We start from the raw sequence: 16,876 nt of genomic DNA, 5'->3' as shown, positions 1-16,876 counted from the left end.
AGAATTTGTTCACTATAAATATTGCTCCACTTTAGTGTCAACCGTACATTATAATATATACAGTTTTGCTATCTAATACATTATTATGCCTATTCTTATTAAAACTATTGGTAAAGTTTAATGATTTACAAATTAGTTTATTTTTCCTCTCGTCCCCCTCTCAAGACGAAACTGCATCCTTGCCGACGAGATGGGGTTAGGAAAGACCATCCAATCGCTGACCTTCGTGGATGCTTGTTATAAATATGGCATCCGTGGACCGTACCTGATCATCGCACCTCTTTCCACTATCCCCAACTGGCAGCGAGAGTTTGAGAGCTGGACAGACCTCAATATCATCGTTTACCATGGATCGTAAGTCTTAGTCACGCGCGCTTGTTCCATTAGCTGTGATTTGGTTAGTATGTTTTAAGGGTGTGATCTATTTATAATGGATGCATTAATTTGTAATGAATGAAATGGGTATTATGTGCTTAACTCGTATATGTGCTTTACTCATTTATCAATGTGCAGTTTTTGGAAGTGGCCAATGGAGGTTCTGGGCAGAGCATAACTTGTCAAGATTTGGATATGTATATTACTAGCAATAACAGTTTAAATGTAATGAGGTAAGGAATATGAATGGGTTATAAAGTGAGAAATATGCCTCATGGCACTCCAAGCACTATCTAGACCAGTTTGAAGGGCATGACAATCATCTAGGTCTCCTGTCTTTCCTAGTAGCTTGGCATCATCTGCAAACATGTTAATATAATTCTGTATTTTTCTGGTAGATCATTTATGTAAATGATGAACATTACTGGTACAAGAACTGAACTTTGTGGTACTCTGCTAGTAACACTCCTCCAATCAGATATATTGTTTCTGATTACTGCCCTCATCTGTCTCAGAAACATTTTCATCCATGTCAGCAGTCTCCCTGTCACCCCTCCAGCATGTTCCAGTTTCCAAAAAACCTCTTGTGTGGGACTCTGTCAAAAGTCTTTTTTCGGTCCAGATAGACGCAGTCAACCTAACCACCTCTTTCCTGGAAAATTGCTGTGTCTCAATCATAAAAACTAAGTAGATTTGTTACACAGGATCTTCCTGTTTGAAAACCATACTGTCTGTCTGTTATTATGTCATTACTCTCCAGGTGTTCTACCCATTTTGTTTTAACTAATTTTGTTCTAACATTTTGTTTTGTCTAGTGTTTTGACTATCACGCTTGCTAATGATATAGGTCTATAATTTAGAGGGTCTTCTCTACTACCATTTTTGTAGATTGGAACTATGTTTGCCTTTATCCATATATCAGGATTACCTCAGCCTTCCTTCATAGCTTCACTGCTATAACTAGTGCAAGTTTTTAAATAAACTTCTGGATTTTCTTGACTCTTATTTCACTAGGCAGCAGTTCCACATTGGTGCTCTGTATCAAAGGATTAGACTGATATTAGTGTGTATACCTTCTCAGTGCAAATATTGCAACCAAGCAAATATTGCATTAACAAAGTTTAAAAAAAAAAAAAAAGTAAATATTGCGTTAGCCAGAAAAATGATAGGATGAACTATGAGAATCTTCAATTCCAAGATCCCATCACAATGGTTGTACTATTCAAATCATTTGTGCTGTCCTGTCTTGAGTACTGCTCAGTACTCACTCCCCCCCCCCCCCCCCCCCCCCCTCAGAGCAGGAGAGATTGTTGAAATAGGAGTGGTACAGAGAACGTATACAGCATACTGGGTGCCTGACAGTTGAGTGGACAGTGCTTCGGATTCGTAGTCCTGAGGTTCCGGGTTCGATTCCCGGTGGAGGCAGAGACAAATTGGCAAAATGTTTCTTTCACCCTAATGCCCCTGTTACCTTGCAGTAAATAGGTACCTGAGAGTTAGACAGCTGCTACAGGCTGCTTCCTGGGGGGGGTGTAACAAAAAGGAGGTTTGGTCAAGAACCGGGCCGCGGGTACGCTAAGCCCCGAAATTATCTCAACATCGAGAAGATACATACATAGACGTGATAAAGCACCTAAATTGTTGGGATTTAACACTTTCGCTTTCCGATGATGCCTGTTATCGTCATAGGTTTTTCTCCTTAATGTAATCCAATGACTATCGTGCGTATCATCCGTTAAAATATTTTAACAAATTCAATTTTCATCAGAGCAGAGCATTAGAGCATTTTTTAAATTAGAGCATTTTATTATGAATAATTTGATACCACAATGAACAGTGTAGCACAAAAACTTCTGTTAGCAAACTGTATGTGTTTGTCGGGTGTAGCGGGTGTGGCAATGAGTGCGCTCTAGCGGGTTGCGCATCGGCGACTTTAGGGGTCGTTGCAGGTTATGCGTCCCCATGTTGTCTAATTTATATCCACATGTCTGTAGGAAATTAAATTACGATCACAGTTGTACAAAAAGAACGATGTCGAACTAGTTTGGACTTGATAGAACAAATACATTTTATACCGAATACAATTGTTTTCCTAACTACAATACAGTACATACGTGTATCTTACCTTTATGGAAGACCCTTGATGGCGTATGGAAGATGGGGAGGAGGGGGAAGGAAAAGTGTTACTGTTTGGAAGGGGAGTCCCCTTCCATTATCACATCGGGCAGTGATGTTTCCTCTGGGGTACACTCTCTCCTACGTTTTGCCTGCATACCACTAGGACCTGGTTGTGGTTCACTGCTTGTTTGTCTCACTACAAATGTCAAGAGACACTTGTTTTCCCTTCGTTTTATTAACATTTGTCCATAGTGATGCATCACAGTGTCATTGAATAGGTTAAGGCAACAGCCTACTACAACTTGCTCTGGATGAGTCGTTTCAACAAAAGTTTGCATTTCTTCCCATAGTCTACACCATAGTCTTCACTACATACATAGTCATCCAAATTAATAACAACTGTTCAACTTCAAGTGTTTGTGTTCTATGTTTCGTGATTATTGATATGCCTTTTGCCACTTTAGCACTCATAATGTCCTTTCTTAGCCAGTATGGTGGATACCGTTGACTGAGATTTGTTGTACTGCCTAGCTAGTTCAACAACCTACACGCCATCTTCATATTTATGAAGGATTTCTTGTTTTTGCTCTATGGTCATCCTTACATGGGTTTTCATATGTTGAACCTTACCACTGACTTTCTTGGGACCCATGGTGTGAAATATAATAATTACTTTTATGTTCAAAAAGCAAAAAATCACCACAAAATTGGAATTTCTTATAGGCGTAGTAGTAGCTATAGTAAACTGGCAGGTTGGCCCACGTGACCGGGAACCACGCTCCCGGTCGACCCGAACGTGTACCAAACAAATATCGTTAGTCTACGACACCATCGTGTGTCGAGTCGCATTTTTCTATCAAATTTACATCGTAACTCGAAATTATCGTAAGCCGCGGTGCCTGTATTTAGTTCAGGTCATTCAGGTGTTGACACATATTGAGATGTTATTCAACTCAGGTGCTCAGCCTGATATGAAGTCCAAGTCTGGGACCTTTTTTGTGTTTCTTGTATATGTGTTCCCTTCAAATTTTATTGTCTTTTTGACCTCCCCCTTTCTCATTTTAGCATTTACTGGGATTGAACTTAAGCAAGCAATTTTTGGTGCTGTCTATCATCTTGTTTAGTTTGTGTAGTAACCTTCACTCCTTGAGTGATGGTCATGTGTTCCTCCACTTGACAGATGGGGTGTACTCACCGCTTGGAAGTATCATTGAATGACTTTTGCTTAATTTGTGTTCTTTTCTGCAGACAAGGAAGCCGTAACATGATTCTTGAATACGAGATGTATTATAAAGATGACAAGGGCCAACGTATTCCCAACGTATACAAATTCAACGTTCTTATCACCACTTTTGAGGTGATTATATCCGATTGCCTTGAGCTGAAGGAGATCCACTGGCGATGCTGCATCATCGATGAGGCGCACAGACTGAAAAATAGGGTTAGTTTTTACTTTGTTGTTTTCTCCAATAATGAAATGTTAGCTTGAAATGCTGTTGTATATAACAAGACTTTTATGGCTGTCTTATTTTTAACACATTGATGACACCTTATCAGAACTGCAAGCTCCTGGAAGGCCTGCGTTTGATGTTCCTGGAACACAGAGTGTTACTTTCTGGAACTCCTCTACAAAATAATGTGACGGAGCTCTTCTCCCTTCTCAACTTTCTGGAACCCACACAGTTCTCTTCTCAAGAGTCTTTCCTGCAGGAGTTTGGAAATTTACAAACGGAAGATCAGGTTAATAAGTTGCAGGCTCTCCTGAAGCCAATGATGCTACGAAGAATGAAGGAGGACGTAGAGAAGAGCCTGGCACCCAAGGAGGAAACTATAATTGAGGTGCAGTCTAAATCCTAATTAACTATTCCCCTCTTGGTCACCCATTTCCTATGTTGATATTCATTGTCCTCGACAAAACATGCTTAAGAAAATCGTTGTTATTCCAGTTTCTGGTCTTCGTAGTACAGAATTGTGACTTAACATTTGAGATTAGCTAAGTTAGTCAGGCTGTGGCATTTAATTGAACAATATAATTGAGTTCCATGATAGACTTAAGGAAGTTTGACATTCCATAAAAAAAATGAGTTGACATGAATTATTTACTTTCTTTCAGGTTGAATTGACAAATATTCAGAAAAAATATTACAGAGCCATTTTGGAACGAAATTTTGACTTTCTAGTTAAGGGTGCAACCTATGCAAATGTGCCAAGCTTAATGAACACCATGATGGAACTGCGGAAGTGTTGCCTGCACCCATACCTGCTGAATGGTTAGTGTCACAGTGAATGTGTAGAACCTGTCCCTTGATGCCTTGCTTCTGGGCCAACTTACCTTCAGTGGCCAATCTTCAAAATGCCTCCAGTGTGCTTCATCCAGGAGCTGCTGCTGCTGCAGGTGCTGCTGCTGCAGGTGCTGCTGCTTCTGCTTATTCTTCTGCTTCTGCTAGTTTTCCTCAACATTTGCTTATTCTTCTTTTGTTAGTTTTTCTTCTGTTTCTTCTTCTGCTGTTGCTGCTATATCTGAGACCTCTCAATTCTGGTGTTAATCTAGTTGCAAACCTCTGAACTTTCTAATGTTTCTTTATATGCTTCAGGGGTTGTGGGTGCCATGTTGGAGCTGCTTATTCAAGTAATGGCCCACACATGGGCAGTATATGTGACTTGAAAGCCTCCTTGTTCACATTCTTAAATGATGATCTTACTTTTGCTAACTTCCCATATGCTGCTTATGTTATCCTTTTCACATGAGCTTCTGGTGTTAATGTTGGATTATGTCTACTCTCATTATCTTTGCTCTTATAACTTCTTGTGACTGCCTTTCCTTTATGGTGTAGTAAAATACAGGTCTCCTGCCAACCTTATCTATTTTCATTACTTTACACTGTTTTGGATTGACTTCCAGCAGCCAGTTGTGTGTACTCCTGAAGTACTCCTGTGTGTACAGCCCTTTTCAGTTCTTACTCTCCTCATTAACTTGGCATCATCTGCAAAAGTCCACTGTTGTTAGGGTTTGTTAGTGTGTACACAAATACTCCAACAGCCTCCTCAGTTTCTGTTCTGGGTGTGGTTTTGCCTGCCTCGTGCTGGTTCTGATAAGTACACCTTCTGCTTGTTTAGGCTTGGCAGGACTTTCTGCTCCTGGGCCGCAGTCATGTTTCTGTCCTGGACCCTAATTTGTTCATTTCATTTGCCTTTGCTTTCTGGTGTGGCATGGGCTGTGTTTTCCTCATTTGGAGGCATACCCCTGGGTCTCTTTGGAGCCATAAACCCTATTTGGATGCTTGTTCCTACCCTATGGTTTTCTTCTCAAATTAGTGTAGACTGGACTATCAGGGGAGGAGGGGTTGCTGTTGCTGCCAATGTAGTTGTATTATGTAGTGCCAACACTTTGTGACAATCAATGTAAAGGGGTAGTTTGCTAGTCTATATAATTTCAGGAAGATAATTGGCTGTTCTTGTGGTTCCAGTGATTGTTGGGAATGGGCGTCGGTTGGGTTTATATATTTATGAGTCGTAGAAAGTAGTTTGTCGGGACGGTAGAGATTATACTCTTCACTATGCCTTGGTGGGGTTCACAGTTGGCCAGAGCTTAGTGTGTAACCTGGAAGAGCCCCATGCCCCAACTGAGGGCAGCAACCCAGGTGCTGCTTGCGATGGAGTGTTTCTCTGGAGTTTAATGCATTATTTTTATTTCTTTGAAATTCTACTTAATTATAAATGCATACCTGGTAATTTTGTTTCATTCTGCTATTACATGTTGTAGTTTTCATATACATGACCAACCATTGTCCATGAATTTATTTATTAATAATATTTAAATTTTGAGAACTTATCTAATTTATGGACTATTTATACCATTGTCAGGTGCCGAGGATGCCATTCAGCAGGACTATCGCGACTCCAGCCCAGCCAACACTTCCGATCCAGACACATACTACAATGCTCTTATTCAATCGTCGGGGAAGATGGTGTTGGTGGACAAGCTCTTGCCTAAGCTAAAAGACAATGGTCATAGAGTACTTATATTTTCACAGATGGTAAAGCTCTTGGACATCCTGGAAGACTACCTCATATTTAGAAAGTATGTTAGACTAATATTCTTTTAAATATTTAGTAAAACTGTATACAATAGTGTAGTCTACATATTGTGACACATTAGTCATGAGCCTTGAGTGTGTTGTTCATCTTCAAATATGCAGTTAATGGTGTCTATAATAGTTTAATCCTTACAGTAATCTCTGGTCCATTTTCCTTTAGGTACCCTTATGAAAGGTTGGATGGACGGATTCGTGGTAACATGCGGCAGGCGGCCATCGATCGCTTCTGCAAGCCAGACTCTGATCGCTTTGTTTTCCTGTTGTGCACTAAAGCTGGTGGCTTGGGCATCAACCTGACAGCAGCAGATACAGTTATAATTTACGACAGTGACTGGAACCCTCAGAATGACCTGCAGGCTCAGGCTCGCTGTCACCGTATTGGCCAGTCGAAGAGTGTCAAAATTTATCGCCTCGTCTGCAGAAACACATATGAAAGAGAAATGTTTGACAAAGCATCAAAGAAGCTGGGTCTGGACAAAGCAGTATTACAATCAATGAACAGTGACCAAAGTAAGAATGGTGCAGCAGGAGGAAACTCCTTGGGGCTTTCAAAGGCTGACATCGAGGAATTATTAAAGAAAGGTATGATATTGCATGTGTTTTAATTGAAATAAAAGTTCTGCTCTTTTGTCACAATTAGCTTCAGTCATTGAATAAGTGTTCATAAAGAACTATAGCAATCATGCTAGAATTTTGTCATAAGTTTAGGTTGCCGCTAACATTGATGGGTTTGTGAGAGCCTTCGGGGAAAAAAAAACTAGTGTGAAATGCATAAGGAGTGTTCATTAAGGGTATGTTCGGCTTAATGTGGTGAAGTCAGTATTCCTCGGTGCAGTTGGATAACATCTGAGGAGCACTTTTTAATGTATATAATACTGTATTGTTGAAAAAGTGTAGATCAAATAAAAATTTTGACATGGTATATGAGGTTAGAAGGTTACTGATGGTAGTGGAAGGGTTACAGTGGATATAGACATATGGAACACACACAGTATGAAGTTAGGAGGTTACTGATGGTAGTGGAAGGATTACACAGGATAGACATAAGGTTATGGAACACACACACAGAGTCTGAGGTTAGGAGGTTGCAGATGAGTCACAATAACGTGGCTGAAGAAATGTTAACCAAACCACACACTAGAAGCAGGAGGTGAAGTATGAACAAGATTATTGCGAAGTGTTATTTTGATGAAAGGCGAGCTTTGTTTGACGTTAGGTTACTGATGATAGTGGAGGGGTTACAGAAGATATACACACATCAAAGTAAAAATGGTGAAAGTAAATAAATATGTGGAAGTATAACGAGGATATGCAAAACACACAATTGTAGAGTTTGCCACCTATTCCCTCCACCTCTCTACCCCCATCTTCCCTTCCCTCTTCTCCACCACCCCCATCTCTCCCTCCCCTTCACTACCTTCTCCCATCCTCACCACCTTCTCTTTCCTCCACCTCAGAGTCTTTCCCTTACCTTTCCTCCTCTTTCATTATGTCACCCCCCCCCCCCCCTTCCCCCCCCCCCAGTCTACACTCATTGCTTATTGTTGCAGCCATTATTGTGCAGGTGAATGACATAGTTGGAGGTGGACCATGAACAAGTTACATGTGTTCATATCCTTTATGTGTTTAGGTGCATATGGAGCACTGATGGATGAGGATGGCGATGCAGAAGACTTCTGCGAAGAAGACATCAATCAGATATTATCTCGAAGAACAACAGTTATTCAGCACGAAAGTGAAAAAGGTTCTTCATTTTCTAAAGCTTCGTTCTCTGCATCAAACAACCGATCCGATATAGAAATAGATGATCCTGACTTTTGGAAAAAATGGGCAAAACGAGCAGAAATTGACACAGAAGTTGCAGACAAACTTCGCAAGGTATGTTATTTAATGAAAGTTATCCTCCCCCCCCCCCCCCCTCAAAGCAGCTCAATGTAGTTAGTGGTTAAAGGGCTCACATACCTGAAGCATGCCTGGAGACAGTTCTGTGTTGCCTCACAGCCTCAGTGAATTTTCTCATTGATGTATATCACGTTAGTTTGATTTTTTTGTGTGTATCTGAAGTTGGGACGTACAGAACTTTTTTTTTTACAAGTCATGGTGGTACAGTGGTAGAGTATGCAACTTACAGTATTATTAATTTATAGATTCACAATGGCTGTTGTAAATTTCGATGCATCTTTTCATCGAGGGAGAACTACACTGGTCAGGCCCCGTGGCTTATCTGGAGAGGGTCTCTGGAGTTATTTTAATCCCCCCGATCCCGGCCCGAGGTCGTGCTGGACTTGTGATAACATGGTCCAACAGGCTGTTGATTACAGCTTCAGATTCTAGGTCTGTGTTGCCTGTAGACTAGTGAAACATGAGACTAGTTTTGACGTAATAGTGATAATAGAAAGAAGAGAGAAGGTAAGACTGGTGTGCGGGCTCCGGTGTTAGCTCTCCGCCCACCTTCATAAGTGTTTTCATCAGTTGTTTCCTTGCAATCATTTCCTGTCAATTCTTTCACAGTGAAAGATAATTGGATCTTTTGAAGGCTAAATTTGTTTAGGGTTTGGTTAAGAACAATTTATTTGTAAACAAAAATATATATTCCTCTTATTCCTCTAGTCAGCAGTCGCCTCCAGTTCCCCTAGACAACTCATAATTACCAACTTCCTTTCCTGAAGAATGCAACATATGCTCGAGATCCCTCTCTTAAATGTAACTAATTCAATGGCTGTTGTAAATTTTTTTGTGTTTGTCTCTCTTGCCTAACTCCAACTACATTATTTCCTCCTGCACTTATACAAATATGTTTTTTTCTATTATCAGCCATTATTGTCCATATTGCTAAATGGCATTGCCATTTCCCATGTGTTGATATCAAGCCCTTAATCTATTTTACACACTAGTGTGTGTGTAAAATAGTTTAGCCTAACTTTGGTTCGGTAAAATGATTAGGTTCTGTTGGCAGTTACTGGTAATTGCAGTACGTGGATGAAGCATTTCTAGAGGTGCAATTCATGCAGAGGATGTGAATGATGCACAGCTTGAGAAAAATACATGTCATCAGTTGAGTCATGTGTAAAGTGTTCTCATTCATGACCAGGGTTTTGGTAACCAGGCTAACAAGCATTTGGTGTTTGTTGATGGCGGGTTGCAAAAGTGATAGAAATAGTGTTAGATATATCAACATATTATAGAATACAAATCAATGGATATAAATTGGATAAGTTTAGCTACAGGAAAAACCTGGGTAAATACTCATTTTTGTAAAGAGAGCTGTTGGCATACAAAACAAATGTTTCAAACATAAGTTAGATATATGTGAATGAATTTGTGTGAATGTAAATAGCCGTCTCATATGGGTCAATAGGCTTCCTGCAGTTCCTGCTTCCTTAATTATTTTGTTCTTATATTTAAGCTTGTGTTGCTTCTCTTCCTGCTGTTGTTCCTCCTCCTCACTGTTATTATTTTGTTTCTCCCCTCCTACTGGTGGTCTTCTACACTTCCATTTCTACATCCTTTGTTCCTTCTGTTGGCTCATCTGGCCCATCTCTTTAAATTGGGAAAATAGTGTTAATAAAGTTACATGGTTCCTGCACCAGATAATGCTAAATGATTTACAGCACAAACAGTGTTAAGATGTAAAGTGATGACCAGCCATGCTAATACCGAGGAATTCAGTCGAAGTTGACTGAAAACCTATGAGTTAAAAATGCTCATTTTTCTGAAAACAGCCTATAATATTTTTTTGTATCCAGATTGTAATTTTTTAACTAATGAATTTGTTTCTTGACTCTATTACAGAAGACGTTAATAGTTGAAGAACCACGGAGAAGATCACAGATACGTAGATATGGCCACGATGAGTCGGTTTTGGACTGTAGTGACCTAGAATCCTCGGCAAGTGACTCGGGCCAAGAGAGGGATTTAGAACCAGAAATGATCCCGGAAACGAATAGCAGGTCTCGGGGACGAGGCCGAGGTAGGGGTCGTAACAGAGGAAGGGGAGGGAGAGGCGGTCGCAATACGAGGGCATCTCGATGGGTAGTGGAGGAAGAACAACTCGATCCAGAGAATGTTAGATATGGTCAATGGTTACGTTCAGAGTGCTTCAAGGTGGAAAAGGGCTTATTAATGTATGGGTGGGGTCGTTGGAAAGAGATCCTTGCCCATGGAGATTTCCGTCCAGCTTGGAAAGAAGTAGATGTTCAGGACTGTGCACGCATGATACTTCTCTTCTGCATCCGTTATTATCGAGGGGATGACAAAATTAAGGGCTTCATATTTGATTTGATTGCCCCCACATCTGACGGGAAGACTCGCATCCACCACAACCATATCGGCCTTTCTGCTCCAGTGCCTCGCGGAAGGAAGGGTAAAAAAAAAATAAGGGAAGCCAAGCTGGTTGCCTCCCACATGGAAGGTGCTGACTGGGCAAAAGAAGAGAAGTATGATACAGATGTTTACCTGGATCAGGGCTACTCGAGACACCTTACACGGCACTCAAACAAGGTGCTTTTGAGAGTGCGACTTCTCTTTTACATCAAACAAGAGATCATTGGTGATCATTATCTGCAGGTCAGTATTTTAAAACATGGTTCTTTATGTATCATTTTATTATGACCTATGGTACATTCCTGGATTTAATAGTTGAGTTAATAACTAAATTTAGCATGTAATATTTTACTGTCTACCCTTCTCTTCCAAGATATTTTGTCTATTTGTCCTCCTTCAGTCAATTTTCTTCAAGTCTACAATAATTGCTCTTATTGAGGACATACTTAAGTGTGTGTACTTGTGTCTATGGGGAATAAGATTACCTGTAGGGCCTCAGTTATTTTTTATTGTATCTGGTACATTTATACCTCCAGATGTTGTAGTGCAGTACTTACCTATCAGTGACTACAGGGGAGTGAGATGTTATGCTCCTCCTCCTCCTCCTCCTCCTCCTCCTCCTCCTCCTCCTCCTCCTCCTCCTCCTAGCCGTTTGTCTGGTGCTCTAATTACCTCTTTCAACATTAGTATTTTCATCATATTTCTTTTTAAAAGTTTTGGATGGAATTGGCATTACCAACCTATCAATACATTCCACTTGCCAACTACCCGTACAGGATTGGAAAACTTCCTCGCATCTCTTCGTCTCATTTGCAATTCCAGCTTCCTTTGATGTCCCCCTCATCTCATTTTCATTTAAATAGGCCTCCACTTTATATATTCACCCTCAAGATCTTGTATGTAGTTATCATGTCCTTTCTTTCTTCTCGCCTCTAAAGTTGTGTGGGTAAGTTCTCTCAACCTGTCCTCAAAGCTGAGGCCTCTCAATTCTGGTGCTAATCTATTGAAAACCTCTGAATTTTCTAATGTTTATGTTTATGCTTCAGAGAATGTGGGTGCCATGTTAGAGCTGCATGCTCAAGTAATGACCCCTCACATGGGCAGTGTGTGGGGCTTGAAAGCCTCCTTGTTCAGATTCCTAAATTATTTTATTTTTGCTAACTTCCCATATGCTGCTTATGTTATCCTTTTAATATGTTCTTCTTGTGTTTTACTTCAATTTTAAAATTTATTTAAATTTTACTTCAATATCATCAAGCTATCCAGTCAAAGGACAATTTTTTTTGCAATTGTATTACTCCTACCCTAGTACTAAAAGAAACTAGCTTCTTCCTTTATTCTTAGTCATGGTTTTCCCACCTACAGAATCTTGGAGAAATCACTAAATCATATAATACTGTAATTTAAATGTTTTCACCAAGTAGAAGCCTCGGCAAGGGAAGGTTTTTCATTGAGGAGCCTTGGGAAGTTGATTGTTTTTAAGGGCCGATTGTAATACAAGGATCATGTTAGGCAATGAACCACATCAGTCATGGGTTTTATAATTTATTGCAAATGCAAGTGAAGATTTTTTATCGTGAAGATGTACACTCTTGCTGACTGTATGAGATATACGAACCATGATACAGTCCCCCAGTGGCTTTGTGGAAGACGCTGGGGTCCCAGGAGGGTTAGTCCTTGGGTTTTACCTAGGTAATACTCAGTTCCTCAAAGTTGTTAGTAATATCTGTTTGTAAAGATAAAGTAACAGTGATTGCTTATTAAAAAAAGAAAATGTTTTCTACCACAGATTGATGAAGGCTGTAAATCATCAGACCTGAACATCACCCCTCCCACAACAGAGTTGCCTCCCAAACCCTGGTGGGACGTGGAGGCTGATCGCTCCCTCTTGGTGGGTGTATATAAGCATGGCTATGAACGATACAACGTGATGAGGAATGACCCCGCTCTCTGCTTTCTTGGACGTTGTGGACCACCAGACAAGGCTGCTCTTATGGCCGAGATGAACACCATCATGTAAGTTATGTCACGTGTCCATGTATCAGCACACCAACACTTGCACACGTGCTCATACGCTCACACGCATGTACAAATACATACAATTAGAGAACATTGTAAAATATCATGTGGAAATAATTTGGGTTTTGAGGGATAGAAATGAAAATTTGAGTAGCAAAGTAACAGCTCTGGAAGGTCTAATAAAGGAATTATACGAGGACAAGGAGCAGTGGGACGCTAAGTCCTGCAGGAGGAAAATAAAGTATTAAAAATAGCTTTTGAGGAAGTTAAATAAAATCTAGACATGAGTGAATACAAAAAGTTAGGCAAGGAAATTCAACAGGAAAGAGGAGCATTTGCTAATAAAGCTGAAGGAGGTTACACAGGAATCTGAAAAGTTTAAGAAGGATATGCAACTTACCTGGGCACTAGTGGTCAGAGAGAAAAAATTAGAAGTGCTTAAGGAAGCCAGAAAGTGCATCTTACCTTGTAGCAACTGCACCTTGCATCTTCCTGCAGCCAGAAAAGGGCAGACAGGAAGTCAGATGTCAAATGTCAGATATCAGAAGGGAGAAGTGGTCAAACTTTTAATGTCCCACCTAGCTATTAATACCTGGCATACCAATTATTCCTCTCAATAGTAATGTTTTCATCATATTTCTTTATAAAGTTGTCATTGGAATTGGATTCAAGAACCTCTTCCTTCAGAGCATTCCACTTTTCCTATAAATTACATGTTTCTTGATATCTAACTCTTTGATCTATACTTTATCAAATATTCATCATTTTTAACATTGGGCTGCACCACTGTTTATACCATACAGAATCCTGGTGTGCATAAAAAAAAAACTTCTATTATTGTTAAAATGCATTCCCTAATCATGTGAAACATAATAACAAATTGTATGCAACTTACTTTGGTCGTGGTGAAGATTGAAAGTCTCACTGTCACAATCCATGTGCTCTCAAAAAGTTATCACCCGAGGTGGTCGTCTTGAGCCAGCCATTGGGCAGTTGCTGCTACTAATGTGTTTTGTGTGGGAAGCCCCTTCGGCTTCCTGGAGCTATCAGGCTAATATGCAATATATTAGTCAATGGAGTTCAGCCTATCAGGGACCATGTGCCAGAACCTGGCCCCCTCAGAGAGGCACAGGGAGAAATGGCCTCTGGAAAACCCCCCCTGTGGTTGGGGATATTCTTTATCTGCCATCGACTGGGGTTAGGCACCCAGAAAGGTAGGCATAACAAAACACACCCCACTTGGTAAGAAAATTGCAACTGAAGACCGAACAGAGAGGCAGAACTTCCTTAATTCTCAAGGAAACAAGCAAACGTCATACACAGCTGTCGCACCCTCCTCAGTAGTCCTCCTCTCCCCCGGGAGAAGGAGGGAGCCCCGGACCCACCACGCCAGCTACTCAACCCGTTTGTCGGCTGATGCGCTTGTCAGCCTTGGCCTCGATTTCTTGTCAGAGTTTTGCCTTAGTGTCTTTATACCTGGGTCATACGTGGAGTGGGTTCTGAAAGTTTTTGATTGTTGCTTGGAGTGACACATGCCCACATATCCACTACAACCTGGTTGGTCCAACAGTTCTTGCACAACATGTCCTATTATTTTTTTATCTTGAAGAGAAACCACCATTGATTCAGAAATATTTCTTATGCTTGCCCAAAATGAAAGAGATACCTTTACAATTGGGATTAATTCCCACAATATTATTATTATTATTTTTTTAATGGCATCTGTTTACTGAATGCCTGAGGAAGATGATGTTATCCCCTTGTACCTGTGGGACTTTTAAATCTTAGTCATATATATATAATATTCACAGTGCAGTCAGTTAGGCCATAATCATATACAGTATATATAATATGCCCAGTGGATGGGTTAATTAACTTGTTTCCTCATCTAGACTTGAATTTGATATTCACACATGTTGGGGCAATTTTGGAAATGGCGGAATGTTCAAAATGGGCCATCCGAACTTTTTAGAGTTTAACATTGTTAGCATTCACTACAGCTCTTATAGCTCCCCCCCTATTTCTTCCACTTCACTTAAGAATGTTGTTAAAGGTAATGCTGTTCCCATACAGAAATGAAGATGACATGGAGAAGGAGGATAAAGAGGATGAGAAGGATGATGAGGACTCTAACCAGACTCCTCTGCCATCTAGTCCGGCTGTGTCCACCTCCACCTCCAAATCTGATGATGATAAATGTGAAGAAAAAGATGACAAGTCAATATCAGACAAGAAACTTGTACATTTTCCATCGACGTCTGATATTAATGGCCGACTCCGAAGACTGGTGACATCTTACCAGCGTAATAACAGGAAGAATGACTTAAGACATGAAGCCAAAGTTAGGGTAAGTAGCAGTAACTGTAAATACAGTATAGTATTATGTTACTGTGAATGTACCGTTTCTTTCTACCAGCATATAGAAATGAGTAGAAATTCTGTATTTGCAAATGTTATATACTTTGTTTAGAGTGTCAGGGACTGCCTTTGGGGAAAAAAATAAACAGGTGTGAAGGCCTGGGTTGCACACCTGTTAATAGCCAAAGTGAAATGTGGAGTGTGAAAATAAATATTTTTCTTTTGACTTTGTTAATTAGCTTCCAGGAAGCACAAAATCGAAATCAAACATAACTACCTCTTGAGGTTCAGCTGTATTGGCCCAGAGAAGTTTCATTTTTCAGTAGAAATGAGGTGAGGTGCTGCACTGGAATAACTTTGTAGAATTATTTTAATAATTTCTCACTTTATTTACATAGTTTTCTGTGGAGAGCCCTTCCGGGTCCCCGGAGCTATATCGGGCTGATGTATATATGTTAAACCGTGGCAACAGTCAATTGATGGAGTTCTTGGCCTACTGGGGACCAAGAGCCAGAACCTGGCCATCTCTGAGAGGCACGAGGAGCAATGGCCTATAGACACCCCATCCCCCTTCCCCCCCATGTAGTTGGAAGCAGTCTATATCTGCCATCTACCAGGTCAGGCACCAAGGGGAGCATGCAGGGTAATACTGAAAAGTGTATACTCTTTTCAACTTTGTCATCTCAATTCTCATCCTAGGTTTTTCAATTTGGTATCAATGTGTTCGCAATAGAATTCTCTAAAGGACTAAGGGCACAGAATAAGCAGCAGAGGCACTGGAGCCTGTTCCTCCTGCCAGGGCCTTCTGGTCGTTCCTGTGGACACCCTTCTCTTCTCACCATATTTATATGTAGTTGCAAGCTGTATGTTCTACAATCCCTCTTGATCCCTCTGAATAGATTTTTCATAAACCCTAAACGTTTGGAGTTAAAATATTTTTTTTGTCTAAATTTAGCTCTTATTTTTAAATGCCATATTGACGATACTGAAAACCTTTATTCTAAATTTATGAAAATTAAGATCATATGCTATTCTGAGAGCATAATAACACCAAATGAACAATTGGTGATATTTTATCAGCTGATCTCAAAATCTGAAGTTTTCAATAATCAATCTCAAAATTATTTTTGATTTTCTTGTTTTTCAAGTTACGGTAGTGATCATTTAGACGATGTTGGAGCATTTACGAATAGATTATGCACAAAATATTTGAAAGCGTTTGAGAAACTGTGTTCCATGTCCATACATACATACATGTATGTATTGCGCCGTTTAAAGGTTTAAGAACACAGTAAAGTAGCCGTCACAATTGCAAGAATGACAAGAATGTTGCACAATGACAGCCCCTTTCATAGCTGAAGAAATTTCTGACCAGGAAAGTGTGCAGAAATCCTTTACTGCTAGAATCCACTCGGTAAAACATCTAAACTATTGGGACCGACTCAAATGCCTAGGTTTGTATTCTCTTGAGCGTAGGCGGGAGAGATACATAATAATTTACACGTCGAAAATAATAGAGGGGCTGGTCCCAAACGTGCACACAGAAATAACACCACATGACACCAGGAGGCATGGCAGGATGTGCA

The 16,876-nt window shown here is 40.3% G+C and overlaps 1 protein-coding gene across 2 annotated transcripts in view; it reads left to right on the top strand.

Annotated features, from left to right (window-relative positions):
- LOC123775136 (chromodomain-helicase-DNA-binding protein 6) overlaps window positions 1-16,876 on the top strand; it is a 141,022-nt gene that overhangs the window by 112,219 nt on the left and 11,927 nt on the right. For both annotated transcript variants that reach the window (XM_069319176.1, XM_069319175.1), the window contains 10 exons: window positions 166-354; window positions 3,742-3,934; window positions 4,051-4,332; window positions 4,607-4,763; window positions 6,358-6,574; window positions 6,751-7,172; window positions 8,221-8,468; window positions 10,383-11,156; window positions 12,703-12,929; window positions 15,006-15,279. In XM_069319176.1, the coding sequence (XP_069175277.1) occupies window positions 166-354; window positions 3,742-3,934; window positions 4,051-4,332; window positions 4,607-4,763; window positions 6,358-6,574; window positions 6,751-7,172; window positions 8,221-8,468; window positions 10,383-11,156; window positions 12,703-12,929; window positions 15,006-15,279 (2,983 nt within the window). The remainder of the gene's footprint in view (window positions 1-165; window positions 355-3,741; window positions 3,935-4,050; window positions 4,333-4,606; window positions 4,764-6,357; window positions 6,575-6,750; window positions 7,173-8,220; window positions 8,469-10,382; window positions 11,157-12,702; window positions 12,930-15,005; window positions 15,280-16,876) is intronic.

Source organism: Procambarus clarkii, chromosome 92 (assembly GCF_040958095.1).
Source record: "Procambarus clarkii isolate CNS0578487 chromosome 92, FALCON_Pclarkii_2.0, whole genome shotgun sequence".
Taxonomy (NCBI): domain Eukaryota; kingdom Metazoa; phylum Arthropoda; class Malacostraca; order Decapoda; family Cambaridae; genus Procambarus; species Procambarus clarkii.
The sequence above is the reverse complement of the archived record's forward strand: the minus strand, read 5'-3'. Positions and strand labels throughout refer to the sequence as shown.